Source organism: Mangifera indica, chromosome 20 (assembly GCF_011075055.1).
Source record: "Mangifera indica cultivar Alphonso chromosome 20, CATAS_Mindica_2.1, whole genome shotgun sequence".
Lineage (NCBI taxonomy): Eukaryota > Viridiplantae > Streptophyta > Magnoliopsida > Sapindales > Anacardiaceae > Mangifera > Mangifera indica.
In genome coordinates this window covers 8,867,946-8,885,114 of record NC_058156.1, presented here as the reverse complement: position 1 = coordinate 8,885,114, position 17,169 = coordinate 8,867,946, and the positions used below count along the sequence as shown (strand labels likewise).

At 30.2% G+C, this 17,169-nt stretch overlaps 3 protein-coding genes across 8 annotated transcripts; all 3 read left to right on the top strand.

Moving 5' to 3' along the window:
- Positions 1-187: 187 nt before the first annotated feature.
- LOC123204058 (zinc finger protein ZAT4-like) lies at positions 188-2,202 on the top strand. Its single transcript, XM_044620601.1, has one exon. The coding sequence runs from the start codon at positions 651-653 to the stop codon at positions 1,983-1,985; it is 1,335 nt and encodes a 444-aa protein (XP_044476536.1). The 5' UTR covers positions 188-650; the 3' UTR covers positions 1,986-2,202.
- Positions 2,203-4,305: 2,103 nt separating this feature from the next.
- Positions 4,306-6,905, top strand: LOC123203856 (zinc finger RNA-binding protein-like). Its single transcript, XM_044620313.1, has 3 exons — positions 4,306-4,748; positions 5,476-5,910; positions 6,137-6,905. Exons 1-3 carry the CDS (start codon positions 4,452-4,454, stop codon positions 6,659-6,661), a joined length of 1,257 nt encoding a protein of 418 aa, XP_044476248.1. The 5' UTR covers positions 4,306-4,451; the 3' UTR covers positions 6,662-6,905.
- A 1,330-nt stretch (positions 6,906-8,235) lies between these two features.
- On the top strand, positions 8,236-12,980 carry LOC123203861 (cingulin). Of its 6 annotated transcripts, none has more exons than XM_044620320.1 (11): positions 8,236-8,393; positions 8,515-8,621; positions 9,189-9,248; positions 9,520-9,622; positions 10,297-10,894; positions 11,154-11,277; positions 11,553-11,720; positions 11,808-11,891; positions 12,165-12,236; positions 12,545-12,638; positions 12,745-12,980. In XM_044620320.1, the coding sequence occupies exons 2-9, from the start codon at positions 8,541-8,543 to the stop codon at positions 12,171-12,173; spliced, it is 1,227 nt and encodes a 408-aa protein (XP_044476255.1). In that variant the 5' UTR covers positions 8,236-8,393; positions 8,515-8,540; the 3' UTR covers positions 12,174-12,236; positions 12,545-12,638; positions 12,745-12,980. The 6 variants fall into 6 exon arrangements, with proteins under 6 accessions (XP_044476255.1, XP_044476253.1, XP_044476256.1 ...); XM_044620318.1 differs by having other exon boundaries at positions 12,545-12,652; XM_044620321.1 differs by lacking the exon at positions 12,545-12,638.
- Positions 12,981-17,169: the final 4,189 nt, after the last annotated feature.

Sequence of the window (17,169 nt, the reverse complement as noted above, 5' to 3'; positions counted from 1 at the left end):
TTCAAAATTACGAGTTTGACAAACCAAATACTTTTAAAACTTGAACTCGAATTCAAATTCAAAAATATATAACTTTCAAACTCAAATTTACTTAATTTAAACTTATTTTAAATTTATTTCTAAATTCGAATAAATTCAGTTTGAATTTAACCCACTTGTCATCACTCATCCGGTGAAGTATTGGTGTTAGAAAAAGGGGTTTGCGTTGAGTGTGTACAGCAAGACAAAGGAAGGAATAGTTTAGATTAAGTGGAGAAGTATTAGTCGTCGGATTTGAAGTGGCGTAGGATTCTCAGTTGAGTACACGTGCTGCTATATTTTCTCTTCTTTTATCTTTGCTTCCATGCATGGATTTCTCCTCCTAAAAATAGTGAATTGTGAAAGAGAGAGAAATTTTCGGAAAGAAACACTCAGTCCACTTGGTGTTTCTCTCCTTGTCCTCCTGTAAAATTTCTTTCTTTGGCTTCTTCATCGCCATCATTAGCAATAAAGCTCTGTAACCTCCTTCTTTCTTGATTTTCTGATCAGGGTGTTTTCTTCTTTTTCATTGTGAACTCTGTTGAATTCCTTGAGCTAGTTTTCTTTTAATTTGCTTCTCTGATCTCTGTGCTTTGAGTTTTTTTTTGAATTTGTCATTCTGCATATCATCAATGGAGGAAGATCGAGAATTTAAGCATGTATGCAAGTTCTGCAGCAAAAGTTTCCCTTGTGGTAGATCCCTAGGTGGTCACATGAGGTCTCATATGGTCAACAACAATACAGAAGAAATAGCAGATTTTCAAAAGTTGAGTAAGAAGAAGAAGAAGAAGCTCCCATCAAACTCTGAAGCCTCTGGTTATGGGCTCAGAGAGAATCCCAAGAAGTCCATGAGATTTGCAGATTCCAGTGAAGAAACTGACTTTGAGGATCAAGATTCTTGGACTAATGGGAATTTGCTGGTGATGGATAGCCAATCTGATAATGAGACTACACCTACAAATCGAAGAAGGCGATTGAAGAGAAGAACAAGGCACATGGGCACTGCAAATTCTTGTACTTTGTCAGTTTCTAATCTTACTCATAATCATAACAATAGCTACTCCTATGTTTCTGAGATTGAGCAAGAACAAGAAGAGGTTGCCATGTGTTTGATGATGCTTTCCAGGGATGTAGCAAGAAGTGGGTTGAATCCTGTTTCTGAAATTTCTTATAATAATTCTGTGTATTCTGAAGCTCAAATTCAGGTTAAGAATTCTGCTGTGAAGCTGAAAAGGCTGAAAGAAAACAAGCTGAAATCTGGTTTTGTGGATCCTGAAAATTTCCAGGATAAAACTGAGGCTTCTGTTGATGGATTTGTCAAGAAAGATGGAGCAAAGAAGTCTCAGTTACATTATCAATTAGGAGATGACAATTCTGAAGTTGAATTGGGGAGAATTTCAGTGAAGAAAACTGCATCAGCCCAAGCTCAATTGGGTTCTCAAAACAGAAGCAAATTTGAGTGTTCTACTTGCAGCAAGATCTTCCATTCATACCAAGCTCTTGGTGGCCATAGAGCTAGCCATAAAAAGATCAAAGGCTGTTTCGGGTCGAAAATCGATAGTACTGAGACTAGCACTGAAACAGAACTGTCGCCTGACACAACACCAGATAGTAAGATCAGCAAATCCATTAACAATGAGGCTGCAATTGCAGATTGTGATGAGAGAGCTGAAACAAGTTATGGGGCAATAAAGAAAAGGCATGAGTGCCCAATTTGCCTTAAAGTTTTCTCATCAGGCCAAGCATTGGGAGGTCACAAAAGATCCCATATAATCAATGGCAATGAAGCTAGGAACAAACCAACCAGTGTAATCGAGAACCCGGTGCCCAAAATTCGAAGCTTTCTTGATCTTAATCTGCCTGCTCCTGTTGAAGGAGAGAGCAGCAATGCCCATCTGGGGTTCCAGCCATGGTGGATGGCTGGCAGCCAGAAGCATGAAGCACTTGTTGGCTTAATCTCTAACTGACTTTTTTGGTCCTCCTGGCCATGGTTTACTCAATTTTTCAATAAAAATCAAGAGTGTACATACAAGTTTTCTGCTTATAATTTCATTCATTCTTTTCCACATTCTTCTACAAAAACTATGCACACTTGTAAGTCTCTCTGTCTCTTCATTCTGTCAGTTTTCTCTTTACACTTTTGCTCTTACAATAAAATCTCTTGGAAAATTGTAACCAATTCAATATACACTTGAAGTCATACTTTATCTTTGGACACAATTCATCATAGTTTTACTTTTATGTTTTAACATAAAAAACGCATCTTAACAATTTGAAGAGTTCGTAGACTATTTAATCAGTCATATCTTAGTATTTCAAATGATATAAGATGTATATCTAAACTCAACATCTTTTTCATACTTTATTAATATAGAAATTATCTTTGGGTCTCATAGAAAAATCTAAATTCATAATTTTTTCTTGGAAAGCAAGAGATATGAGTAGAGAGTTGAAAAATGGACTGGTGTATGAAGTCATGAAAAAGATAAAAGCAAACTTGCATAATGTGCAGAGGGATGGGCATGTGAGCTCAAGGCAGTTGTTTAGTCACCTAACATAAAACTTGACAACCCATCACACTCTTCCCTTTTCTTTCACAAAAATTTAAAGAAAATTATGCCTTCGAGATTGGTTTGCTTTTCAAATTTGGGCATTTGGATTTGAGTTGTTGGTTCACCACTCAAATTGGTCATGTATCTTTCATATCCAATCAAATCATTAATGGTAAAAAAAATCAATATAGACAAATGCACATTTGCCCATAACATGATATGATAGGGAATTTTGGGTTAGGTTAACATTTATAATAAAATAACATATTCCAATTTTGGATACCTATCCTGATATTTAGATAATATATTATTATATAATTAGATATTATTTTATTTTTAATTTAAAATCATTTTATTATTTAATAATACATCATCTATATACCTAATTAAGTATTGGGTAAACATGATATTATTCTAAGATTTAATGTTATCGAAATTCCGAATTCTCAAATGGTATGTTTTTCTTTAAGATTGCAAAAAACACTTAAAATATTAAATGTTCTCAAATACTTTTTGTGAAGAACATTATGATAAAAGTAGTTCTTTTGTAATAAAAACAATCAAAAGTATACCATAAAAGTTAGATGAACCGAGAAATCGTAGAAGTCTTGGGACATAAATGATGTCCTATTTTATTTGACTTGAGCTAAGCAAAATGGGATACATCGATATAGTGTTAATGGAAGCTTTGATTTTTTTTTTTTCAGTGTAATAAAACATACTCAGTTTTGAGTATTCAATTGATTATTTAAATAATATGTTATCATATAGAGATTATAATTTTGGTTTAAATTTTCAGTTTTCAACCCTAAAAGAGAAATAATTCCCTTGTAGAAATGAGAAAAGGTATGAGAAATATTTCTGCAATCAAGAACAAGACGGGAATGAAGATGAAAAATATCCTTATAATTGGGGACAAGGATACGTATATCCTCTCCTCGCGCGTCTCTGTCCCTGCTTTTTTTATTAATATTTTATTTAAAATACTAATATATTCTTGTATTTTTAGTTTATTTATGTTTTTTAAAATTATTTATATTTTTGTTATATATATTAAAATAATTAATATATGTTATTTATGACATTTAAAATAATAGGTTAGCTTTAATTTTAATTAACTTTATTATTTAACATATTTATGTTACATTTAAAAGATACGAAGAAGAGATTTTTTTCGATAAGTATGAGAATGAGAATGAGATTATTTTTTGTAAAAAAGATCTTTTTTTGTCAAAAGAAATTAAAAAATTATTTTTATTTCTATAACAAGGATAAATTGGGGACGGGGATGAGAAATATGATATTTAATCTCATCCCTTCCCTCTGTCAATTTTTACAATTATGTTATTTTTTAATTAAAAATTATTTAATTATATGATCACCGTAAGGGTAAATTAGACTCTCAACCCTTGGGTTTAATTGGGGAACTCCAAAAGTCAGTTACCTCATTGGCTTAAGTAGCTGGCACTGGCAGTTTGTTAGTGCTTAATTGTCTGCTTGCACATTGTAACCACCAGTTGTTTTACGTAGTTCGAGGGTGTTTTTGTCTTAAAGTACAGTTAGGAATTGCAGGGACACGTGTACATATAAAACGACAACGTAACGATCCTAATCTATGTAGCCGTCTTTTGCCATCACATTGGACCCTCTCCAAGCCCAACCCAATAAATACCCGATCCAACTTCAGCCCGCCCAAATGATACAATTATTTATTAATTCCTTGAAAATTAAATTAAAAAAATAAAACTACTCGTCTTCCCCAAGCGCGTTTCATCCTGAACTCCGCAACAATTTAGAAACCACAAGATTTCTCCTTTTTAACACTAAATTCTGAAGCCCTAATAGTCCCAATTTCATATTCAAAAGCAACAATTTACCCACATGTACCATAGACAAGAGCTACAACAGCCACCATCTTTCACATACTTGTCTCATCACCCCACAATTCATAATCTGGACCCTAACTCTAACCCTAACGCTAACCCTAATCTTCATTATTCTTATCCTCAGTCAGTGCTTCAGCTTCCGGGCCCTACAGTTCACCCGCCCGGAACCGATCCGGGTCTGTATCCGTTAACTCATGTTGGATTTGAGGGTCAATCCCAGTATTATGAGGACCCAAATGTGGGTTCTTCCACTTGGGTCACTAGGCAGGCTGATCCCGTGAGATATGAATCTGTAAGAGTTAGTTGTTTTATTCAATTTTTTGTAATAATTTAACTGTAAAATTTCTATGGATTTTTTAGGGATTAATGTGATTTTTTTATGTTTATGTGATGATTCTGAATTTTGATGTGTGCGCCACTCGTAATTTTACGTATCCATGTGGAGATTCTGTACTGTTCTTTGAACGGTAGCTTGTGTGCATTATGTTGTGCGAATTGAATGTTAGGAGATTCAATTTTGAGAAAGTTGAGTGTGTTTGGCAGTTTGGCTTCTTGCAAGTCCAATGCTGTTGGCATTTTGAAATTATGAGAGAGAATTTATGACCTTTATGTGTGTTCTTTAATAATCACGCTGAGTCCTCTGCTACTTTAGGCAGTTGGTTTTGCATCATTATGCAACTAGATTTCTCCAATTATAATGTGAATCCTCAAAGCATTCTCATTAGGATTTTATTGTTTTAGGATATTTATTACTAGCTATTGTTTTTCTGTTTGATTTTGGTAATACATCAATGTATACTGCATGTACATGTGTGTGCATTTCGTGTTCACGAAATTCTATATCTTTAGGTGCTAGTGTAATGCTTATTTACATTGCAATTTAGTTTAATTTGGTGTGCTCTTGTTAATACTTTTACTTCATTTACTCTTTAACATATACACTGCATGGTATTTAGTTTGTCAAATGCCTTTTATTTTGGCACTCTTTTGTTATTAAGACCTATAGTTTGTGGTTTCAGGGGTTGTCAGTGTCCACGACTCTGAATTCATTAGGGAACAGCTGTTGGACAAATCAATCTTTGGTCAGTGATGTCACAAATAGCATACCAAACACTAGCAAGAGCATTCAGCCCATGCGGTGTGAGGTTTGCAAGATTGATTGTAATAGCAAAGATGTTTATGAGAAACATGTATCTGGAAAGAAACACCAGAAAAATTTGCAAAGCCAACTTAATCCCAATTCTGCAACATTAAAAAAATCTTACAGTACTGCACAAATGACATTTGGGGCCTCAGGTGTGGTTGCTGCTCAGGAGTTGGAGAAAAAGAAGCAAAAGCTTCTAAATGGTGGGGCAGCAGGCGACTCTGTGATGGTTTGTACAGTATGCAATATTGCTTGCAATGGTGAGGAAATGTTCAAGAAACATCTTTATGGGAAAAAACATGCTGCTCAGGTAATTAAATGGACTACCTCAGCCTTACGCCATATTAATTCATATACAATGCATGTTGTCTGTTTTGGTTTATAACATTGTATCGCACTATGGCTGACTGTGGGAATTGTGATTTCTTGAAGATTGTTTTTTAATTACAAAACACCCATAGTTGCTGCTCTTCTGTTACTGTAGTCCTAATAATGGTCATGAATACTAAAGTCTATTTTAACTTCTTACCATGCAGGCTGGCTTAATGTCTTTAAATGGGGTTGGGCAATATTTTGCAGAAATTAAGGCTCAGAATAATAGCTTTTGGAATAAATTCACAAAAAAGACCAAGTTGGTTCAATCTGCATGGTGCGAAGTTTGCAAAATCAGTTGTAACAGCAATGATGTGTATGTCAAGCACTTACAGGGGAAAAAACACCAGAAGAATCTAGAAAATTTGGAAAAATCTAAGAATGGTACCAGTGCCTCTGCTTCAATTGCCCCACCAGCTGCAACTAATCTAATAATTGGTCCAGTTGAAAATTCGGAGGTCAATAAGAGCACGATTGTTGATTCACAAAATTTACCAAAGAGGCCCGCCAAATCATTGTCAACAAAAGAAGATCTCGAGAAAAAGAAACGGAAAGTTTTGGAAGGCGGAGCTGCAGCAATGGCTGTTCGAGTATGCACTATATGCAACGTTGTATGCAACAGCGAGACAGTTTACAGTTATCATCTTGCTGGCCAGAAGCATGCTGCCATGCTAAAGAATCAGGGATAAACAAGTGCTCCACAAATGGTTTGTCCAAGCCATAGAATATATAAATTGAGAAGTACAGGAAGTTACCCAACATTGTGAATTCCCTTTTCCATTTCTTTTCTGGGTTATGTTTCTTAGAATTTTGAATGTGCTGAATTGTCATGGTTATGGCATTATGACTAAGAGAAAAGGACAGAACAAAAAGGAAAATTGGTTCATGCATAAAACCCTTTTTTAATCTTAAAACAGGATATTATTCCCTATAGTTGGCAGAGCCAAGTGTTTTTGATTTCTTGTTGGGGAGGGAATGTTGTTGTGGGCAATTGTATAGAAATTTTTATGAGTTTTATGAGGTAATCAAAGATTAGGGACTTAACAATAAAATTATGCGTATTTATTTTAAGTATATAAATATATCTATATTTGATATGTGTTATCATGTTATTGAGTGATTTTGAATTAAAAATAAAATTCTATGAACAATGTTATGCATACTCATTTTAAGTATATAAATTGGTTCATATTTATGTGTCATTATATGAATAGATATTATTATTTTCAATTAAAATTGTTCAGTTATTTGATGATATATATTAAATACGTATTTATTTATATATTTAAAATAAGTATGTATAGTTTTATTAAAGGAAAAAAAGAACAGTGAACAGTGAGGGAAGGTCTAGTAATTATCCATTTTCCCCTCTAGGTGGCATGCCTAGCATTTAGCCTCCTGTATAGTAATTAGGTAAGGTGGAATATGCAATTTGTCCTTCGAATTATCAAAAATAGTGGTTAATCTTTATGAACAATAGATAGGTATAATTACGCTAACGAATTATCATACCTTTTTTTTGGTTTAATTTATTATTTTATTCAACAAATCGATAAATAAATTGATTAGAAATAATATTTTAACATTTAACAATTAATTTAAATTAAAAAATTATTGTTATACTAATTAAAATTTGAAATTTAAACCCTAAAACTCCTCTGATGTATAGAAAATTGATATTTTTCAATAAGAATAACAATTTCAACATTTAAATCATACCTAGTTTAACTAATAAGTAATTTCAAAACTAACCACAAATTTCGAACTAAAAACACAATGTTTAATTCGAATCTAACTAGAACAAGAAACTTAGGCAAAAATCTGTAAAAATTTTGCAATAATTTGACTGAGAAATTGAAGCAAAACCACATACATAAAAACAAAACTGTAAAAAAGTAGGTAAATATACGTTTGAAAAAAGTCAATAGTGGTAAAAATCATTACGTATTATTTGTTTTTTTATATTTATTTATTTTATATATATATTATATATTTATTCTACATGCTTATATTATATTATAAAAAATTATAATTTTATTAATTTTATTAAATAATATTATTTAAAGTGAATAATTTTATTCAGTTTAACTCATAATTTAAATTAGACTAAATCATATTTTTTTAGTTTAATTTGATTTAAAAATTTTATAATTTTTTTTTGTTTTATTTAAAAATACTTTTAAATTGTATCCTAAAGTTCACATGCGTAAAAAAATTTTAATTGTTTCGTTGGCATCATTTCGGTTCTGATCTGACCCGACCCAATTATTACCAGAATAAACGAGCACGCTCTTTGATATTCAAAAGATGCCAATCCCTTCACATTTATCGAGACGATATTCCCGTTTAAATCAAAGTTTTCGATTAATCTCAAATTCAGTTCCTAATTGAACGTTCCGGTTCGTGTTGCTTCCTACAAAGGTAAGACCTTTTCCGACTCATCATCTCCATGTTTCTTCTTCTGATAGAATTTATTCATATTCTAAATTCTATCTTTTTATTTTTTTTTTTGTATAAGTGTTTTTTTTTTTGGGTTTTTTAGGTGTTTGTTTGTTTTGCTATGTGAAAATGTCGACTAGTTCCAAGAGTGATAGTGAAAGCGCTTTTGATGTTGAAGAGCTGTTGCAAATTGGGACAAGATGTAAAGAGGTGCTTTATTTTTCTCTGCCATGCTTTAAAATGCTCTTTTTTTTTTTTTGTTAACTTGTGAACTGTTTTGAATTTTAAGGTTAAATTTCGGTATTTGTGTCTAAACATAGTTTGAATTTCCTACACGAGCTGACTGAAATTATAGGTTCTGCTGTGCTGTAGTTTACCATGGCTTATTTTTCTCTAGTTGTGAGTCCTTTTGTAGGTAGAATTTTTTAGCTTTTTTTATCATATCATTTTTCTCCTTTGATTATAGCGAAACATTTCCTTTCTTTGCATATGAAAGTATGCCTTTTTTCCAATCATATCCATGGTGTGCTTTTCTTACTCTGGCCTTTTTACTTTTGTGGGTTATTTTTTTTGTAATATTAATATGAGGTAATACTACCGTAATGTCATGACTTCAGAGAATTAAGCCTTTATCTTGTTTTACCATCTGAAACCCTCTTATTTATTTTAAATTACTACCTGTGTTGTTGTTATCATGTTACCAAAGATCTCTTCCAGTTGATTTACATTTGTTATTGCTGTTGAATCATATTGTATTTATTTTATTTCTGAATGCAGCTGTGGAAAGAAAAGGATATGTTGAGAAAATCTCAGTCTCAAAGTTTTGACCTAATCAAGGTAGTATTTTATTGCTATATTGTTTGCCATAGCAGTTAAGGATATATGATGCATAACATTATTATACATCATATGCTTTAGTTTTCTTTTGAATTTGCACAACCATTTGAGATAAATTAACCAGTTAAAGCTGTAAAACCAATTCACTCATGTCTGTTTTCAACAAGTTGCAGTTACCTGAAATTATATAATTCTGCTTTATAAATGAACTATTATTATGGCTCTTGTGTTTTACTAACTATTCTCTCCTTTTATGTGTGTACTGGGTCAGAGACTAGAATTGCATGTGAAGTCCTTATCAGAAGCTCGTAATGAAGACAAGAAACACATTCAGAAGTTAGAAGGAGAGCTATTGAACTGCTCGCAAGAGATAGGTGTGTTTACTTGTGTACTCTTTTGTTTAGGTTGCAAATTGGTTTTTGGCTTATATTTCTTCGGTTGAACATGATATCCATTTATTCAGATGCAGCTTTTAAGTGTTTGTCATGGTCCTTTTTGTTGCTGGGAAAACCATATTGAAAATTATTACAATGCTTCTATTGTGCCTATAAGTAGATTGTATTATTTACTTAAATTTACAGTGGCAAATTGATGCTCAGTTGAAGTTCCCAGGAGGTTCCTATAAAATGGCTTCTGATACATGATCACTTTTATAAGTTGGAACATTTTTCTCATAACTTTGCCTTAGTTCCCATTGCATAAGGCTCTTTAACTTTCCATGTACAATGTACTAGTTCATCATGATTGTGTGAAATGTGAGCAATAAATGCAGAAATTGCATGATCTTGTGGTTCTTTATGCTTGCTCATTGTGCTAAGTAGTGGTAGGATATCAAATCACTTTTGTAGATGCTACATTCTCTGTGATGTTAATTATTATGTCCATATAGAGTTTAAAAACTTTTCTTCAGTTTCCCTGTACCATCTGACTTGTACATAGGATGTATCCCCTTTGATAATTGAAAATTTCATTTAACGTGCTAATCATTTCTAAATTGATGTCTGTGAATGCTTCCTTTGGCTTTTATCAATCACGGTATTCATTGCAGATTACCTTCAGGATCAACTGAATGCTAGGAATGAAGAGGTGCACAGTTTAACTGAGCATGTCCACAGCCTTGAGTTGAAAGTAGTGGACGTGGAAAACTTACAACACATGGTTGCTCGGTTAGAGGATGAATTGAAGAAGTCTGATTCAGAGCACTTGTTATTGTTTGAAGAACTACAGAGGAAAGAAGAAGAATTGCAAAAGTCAGCTTTGTGCATAGAGAAACTGGAGGAGTTGCTTTCATCCTCAGTGCTAGAGTCTCAGTGTGAAATAGAGAGTTTGAAGCTTGATATAGTAGCCTTAGGGCGGACTTGTATTGAAGCTAAGAAAATTCAGAAAGAGAACATTCAAGAAAAAGCCAGTATGGATTCATTAATTGAAGAGCTTGAAGTTCAAATTCAAGATGCAGAGGAAGTTATTCAATGTTTAGAAAAGGAAAATAAAGAGCTGAAGAAGAAGCTGCTTACCTCTGAAATGAATGCTAGGGTGTTTTGTCAAAAAATAGAGGAATGGATGAAAAAGGAGGACAGAACAGAGCTCAATGCTCACTCTTATGTGAGTGAACTAGAGAGAAATCACACCATATCAAAAGAAATGGGGTAAGTTACAGATTGCAAACCTTGTTAACATATTTTTTTAATTTACAATTTTATCATGTCTAATAATTTGTATCTCTTTATTTATATATATTTTTTTGTAATGACATAAAGTTTGGCTCAGAGGAATCTAGCCTACTAAGTTTGAATTCCTTACTGTTGAAGAGTGTCTCTTTAGCATACACTGAAGTGCATCTATTTTTGAAGAATTGATGATTTAATTCTTTGTAATATTTTAATAATGTATCTGAAGCTCTTGCAGAAAAGTCTTTGGTGCTCTTCTCTCAAAACTGGCATTGGCACTGGCAATAGATGCAGATGTGGAGAAGAGAAAGAGCATGTCACTTCAAATTTGTGAATATGAACTTCTTGTGAAGCAGCTCAAGGTATGGGCTGTTATCAGTTGATGAATTATATTACTAGATCCTTTTATCAATCAGGTTTTGAGATTATATTTTGAATAATACTACACTCACTAACTTATTCATACAAACTTATGTGTTTAATGTGATTGTGTGATTTAATTGATTATTTTATTTCTAATTCAAAATCACTCAATCACATTAAAACGCATCCGTTTGTATAAATAAATTAGTAAGTTTAATATTATTCTTTTTTTATTCATTCTATGCTAATTGGGTTAACATGTTATGGTTATTAGGAAGAACTGAGGGAGGAAAAACTGAAGGCAAAGGAAGAAGCGGAGGACTTAGCACAAGAAATGGCTGAGTTGAGGTACCAGATGACCAATATGCTCGAAGAAGAGTGCAAGCGCCGTGCTTATATTGAACAAGCATCTTTACAGCGAATAGCTGAGTTAGAAGCACAGGTAATCTTGTTACAATATCATTCTGCTTGTTACTGAAGAAGGGCCTTTTCCTTATATTTTGGAGTATGATCTTGTCTTCCTGATCAGATTAGAAAAGAACAGGGAGAACTTTTAGCTGTTGGCAAACATCTCCATGAAGCAAAGGAAATAGCTGCACTAAGAGCCATGGAGGTTTGTCTGTCCTTTTGCAAGTGTTTATTTTTTGTTTTTTCTGTGCATTTCATCATCAGATGATACTGACAAGAGGATCAAAAGCATTATGTGGTTTTATATTATCTCATTATCATAATTATTTTGTCTCTGTTTCATTTGGGGGTCAGATGGGTTAGACATAGAGGTCAATGCGCTATTTTAGGATCAACATTGCAAGTTTTTACTTATTTACCATTTAAGCATCGAGCGTACAGGTTCATTAACTTTGGTTTTTATTGCCAATGATTTCAGCCTTCTTAATGGCAATTGGGGATAAGTTCTTTCTGCATGTGGGTGGCCACACGCTCTGGTGTCTGCTAAAAGGTTCTTTCTTCTCGTTGTTTATTTATTTGGATAGCTACTTCTTCGTTCAATTCTAGAAGAATAATGTTTCTGTATAGAGGCAAGATTTAATATATTTCGCCGATGCTTATCTCATGTGTGGGTAAATAACCCAAGGGAAAAAACAAAACATATATGTAATAGGATTTGTCATACGAGTGTTCTTATTAGTTTATCAATGTCAATTTTTTGTCATAACTAGCAAACTCCCTTCGGTTTAGAGCTTTCTAAAAGTAACAAAGTTCTATTCTTTCCCAAATTATATATCTAAAATTCCTATTATTTTGCAGGTGGGGTACATTTTTTATACACATAAGAAACATTGTTGCAACGTGCAGCTTCCACATTAGGTTTACCAGATGACACATCAGTCTTTAGCTATTGGTACCAAGTAGAATGTAATTACCATTAGTTTTGAATGCAGTTTGTATTGTGGTGTTATCTTTTGCTGAGTTGCTGGGTATTCTTTTTATTTTTTTGTTGTTTGTAGATCGGTCGTCTTTCTGTTCATTGTGCTAAGGGCTATGAGAAAAAGAAGTGCATAGCTCGAAAGGTTGGATCCTCTGTATTGTTATCTACCATTCGTATGCGTTGGAGCGGTATATATCTTGTTTTCACACTACAGATAACGCTACCAAATTTGATTGAAAATAATTTGATTTGCTTTTCTAAGAAGATGTTTAACTAGTTATGTTTTGTTTGGTTATGAAGTGTTTCTTCCTTGAAGTTTCCCCAAGAGGTGTGATTTTGAAGTAGGGTTTTCTGTTTATAGAAAGGTCTTCCGCGTGATTGTAACATTTTGGATTGACCTGGGTAGAAGCTTTAGCGTTCAAGATGCATTAAAGCAAAGTATCATGGGATAAGTAAGTTTAACTTTGGAGGTGTCTTTCTTCTAGAATCAGAAACGTTTTCACGTAATTGAAAATGTTTTCTTTATTTTCAATATTTTCATGGCCAAAAGCCTTATCCCACCCTAGGTTTCTGGAAGCTGAAATTTACACCCGTTAACTTTAAAAAGCTCAAATATTTTTAATTATGTTAAAATTTACTTTTAGAGTTACAAGTAAAAATATTATTTAGTTAAAAAATATAAAAACTAAAAATATATTATATTTCTCCCTTTAATGTAAAAATTTATGTACTAGGTATATGAAAAGTGATCATTTTCTCTCAAGATATTTTTTAGTTTTCAAAGAAAGTGAATTTTGTCGTCTCTAGCCACATTATGTATCTCTCCCAATTCTCTTTTTCTTTTGATCTCTTCGACGAAAATGATAAATCATCTTTGAAAAACCTATAAGGAAATGATCACTAAGGAAGAGAGGAATGTAATAAAATTTTAGTTTTGTAATATTTTTTATTAAATAACATTTTTACCTTTAACTTTAACAATGAATTTTAATAGAATGATGGGTATATTTGCATGTTAATATAGTTTAGATGTTATTTTATTTTTTTGTAGTATTATATGTATAAATAAATTATTCAAATTTATTCATACAATCTGATATATTTGCATATGATCAAATGATTTTAAAGAGAAAAAAATAATCACATCATCCAATTACAAAGAAGTTGATAAGATTTAATTTTACACATGGTTTCATTTTTTATTTTTAATTTAAAAATTCTTAATCATATATTAATTAAATGGGTATTTAAATAATATATAATTATATGTTATTTTATTTTTAATTTAAAATTATAATAATTATTTTAATATTTAATTAAATATTTCAAACCCACTGTATATGGATTTATTCTTATAAATAATGCGTAAAAAACTATTGAATCAGCATAGCCAATGAACCTGAACTTAAAAGTAAATAAAAATATTAAAATTTATAAAATTTTTTTTTTTTTTAAATTTATTGAGTTTTCATGGGCAGGGGCTGCAGCAAGAGTTAACCAATTTGATGTAAATAAAATGATAATGAGCTAGGTTTGACAACTCCACCTCAATTAAATTATAATGCCGACTTTGATTCAAGTAGATTCACACAATACTAAATCTACAAGTAATATTTTATGTATATAATTTTTATATATAATTTTAATACACATATGATATATCATTATGTAATTGATATTATTTTATCTTTAATTTAAAATCATCAAATTATATGATGATTTATACAATTAGATTTACCCAAGCTAGTTCGAGTTTGAGCTTGAAAGTTCAATATTTTGAGTTCAAGTTATATAGTATTCAGCTTATTAAGCTCATGTGCTTAAAAAATTTGATACAAAATAATATCGTTTTAATAATGAGTTAAACTAAAAACTCAGATTTGAGTCAAACTCTTTTAAAACGAGTGAAGTTTGAGTTCAATTTCATATAGTTTAAGCTCAATTTTATATAGAATAAATTGAGTTTGAGCTCGATTCAGTTTAAATTAAACTATAATAATATATTATTTATATATTTAAATTATATACAAAAATATGTATATATAATTTTATTATTAAATGACCGTAAAAGGCGTATCTATAACTTAAAAAATGGTCAAATATTTTATTTAAGCCTACTATTATCAATTTTGGAGTCAACAACTTTTTTGTAATTTTAGTGAAATACAAAAAATAAAAACATAAATAAAAAAGTACAAAATCTAGCAAGTTGGTCATCATTCTAGTTTAATAAATCCTAATTTCAGAAATTACCCACTTTTTAATTTTTTTCCTTAATTATTGGTTTCGAGATATTTTGCATAGTTTTAAAAATCAGATCTGATCAATCATTCTAATCGGTTGAACTATTAACCATTAATCAAATTAGTTTTGATTTACTTAAAAACTATTTTTATAATTAAGTTGAATTAAATTAGATTAAAGAGTTTGAATTATCTCGTTAGATTATATATAAAATTGGGTTTAACTCGATTAATATAAAAAATTTATTATAAAAATTTAAACCCAAAACTTTATTTATCGTGTATATATATATATATATATATATATATATATATATATATATATATATAAAATCAAATTAAGTTTATTTTAATGTTAAATAAGTTGAATTATACAAAAAAAATTTAAATATTATTTTTAAACAATTAATCGGTTTAATCACTATTCAACCAATCCGACCATAGGTTAGATCAAACTATTTCCTTTATTAAATCGATTTTTGATCTGATTCTAAAAACATTATTGTTTAGTTGCTTAATTATTTTCATTTATGAATTTTTTTATTAGTGTGTTTTAAAATCCGTTTACCCTTTCCAGTCATCACGATGACAATTTTTTTATTACTTTTTATTTTACAAATATTAAATTAATTTTAATACGCGTTCGAATTTTATAATAATATTAAAAAAAGTCTTTTTGTCTTCAAAGTGGGCGCCTGGTTGATTAGATCGGGTCCAGATTTGAACCGTTCAAATCAACGGGGTTTTTTCTCATCCAACCCCCTGAGGTTTAGTGAGTAATTACACGAACTCAGACATTTCATGATATAACACTTACACCCTTATAATGGAGGGATATTAAAATTTTTGTTACAAAATGGATCCGCCTATACAAACATATCACATTTTTAACACACTAAACATTTATATCACAAAGTTTATTGAATACCTAAACTATCCTTATCTTTAATTTTATAAACACAAGTCGACCTTTTGTACACCAAAAATCATATATTTTCGAAAGATCTTACATGAAAATTGTTCAAATCCAAATTAATATTGATGCATTCCTTTTGGTACAGTGAAAGGGTTTTTGGATACAAATTTTTTGTGTAATTACTAATAAACCCTTAGTTTATCTTTTCTCTTATAAAAAGAAGCTTTTATTTGATATTTGTTATTTGACCAAATTATAAACTTATTAAACAATTTAAAAATATTAAATTTTAACCATTAATTTGATAAGACAATAAAAAAAACTGATTTTTTATTATATATAAATTCTACTCATAGTGCAATGTTATATGTACCTAATTTTGAATATTTAATTGAGTATTAAAATGACATGTTATCATATGATTAAGTATTGACTTATTTTTACGGATGTTTAGATGAAGATATTCAAATATTACTCTGATAATTGATCTTTTATTATTTATATTAATTTCAGTGATCTTCTATTACTTACACCTTAAGGGATATGTGTAAAAAGATTACTCTAATAATATATTTTTTATTACTGATATTACTTTATTTAATTGTGAGATTATAAAAAATTTCTGTAATTTTCTATTATTAATGGTGATGTGATAAGTAATATAAGAGGTAATTTGATTATCACCTCCTCTTTAGATATTAAAATATTACCAATATAATATTGATTTTATTATAATTATATTCTTATTTATTAATTTTTTAAAACAAAAATAACTTCATTTTCAATTAATATAACAAATGTAATTAAAATAATATATTAGTATTATTTTATTAGCTCAAATAATAATTTTTTTATACTTATCAAATTTTATCAAATATAGTAATCTTCAAGGGTATCTATTTTCAAGATAATTTTTAATTTTGGTAATAAAACGATATTTAAACCAAATACACTCTAAGAATTATAATATTACCATAATAATCTTGATTTTGTTAAAACTATATTTTTATTTATTAATATTTTAAAACAAAAATATTTTAAAGTAATTATATCTAAAAATATTTAAATAAAATAATATTTTAGTATTCATTTATCACATCCAACCAAATAATTTCCATCAAATATTAATTTCAGGTAATCTAATAAAAATATTACCAAATAAAATGTACCATAATTTAAAATTATCAAATCACATAATAACATATTTTTTAGTACTAAATTGGATACCCGAAATTAAGTATATATTGTTTTATTATTTACTCATATGATGTTACTCTTTACAAAACATTGCATCTTATAAGGGTGTAAGTGTTTCATTTTTGAAAATTAAGGGTTATTATGTTAA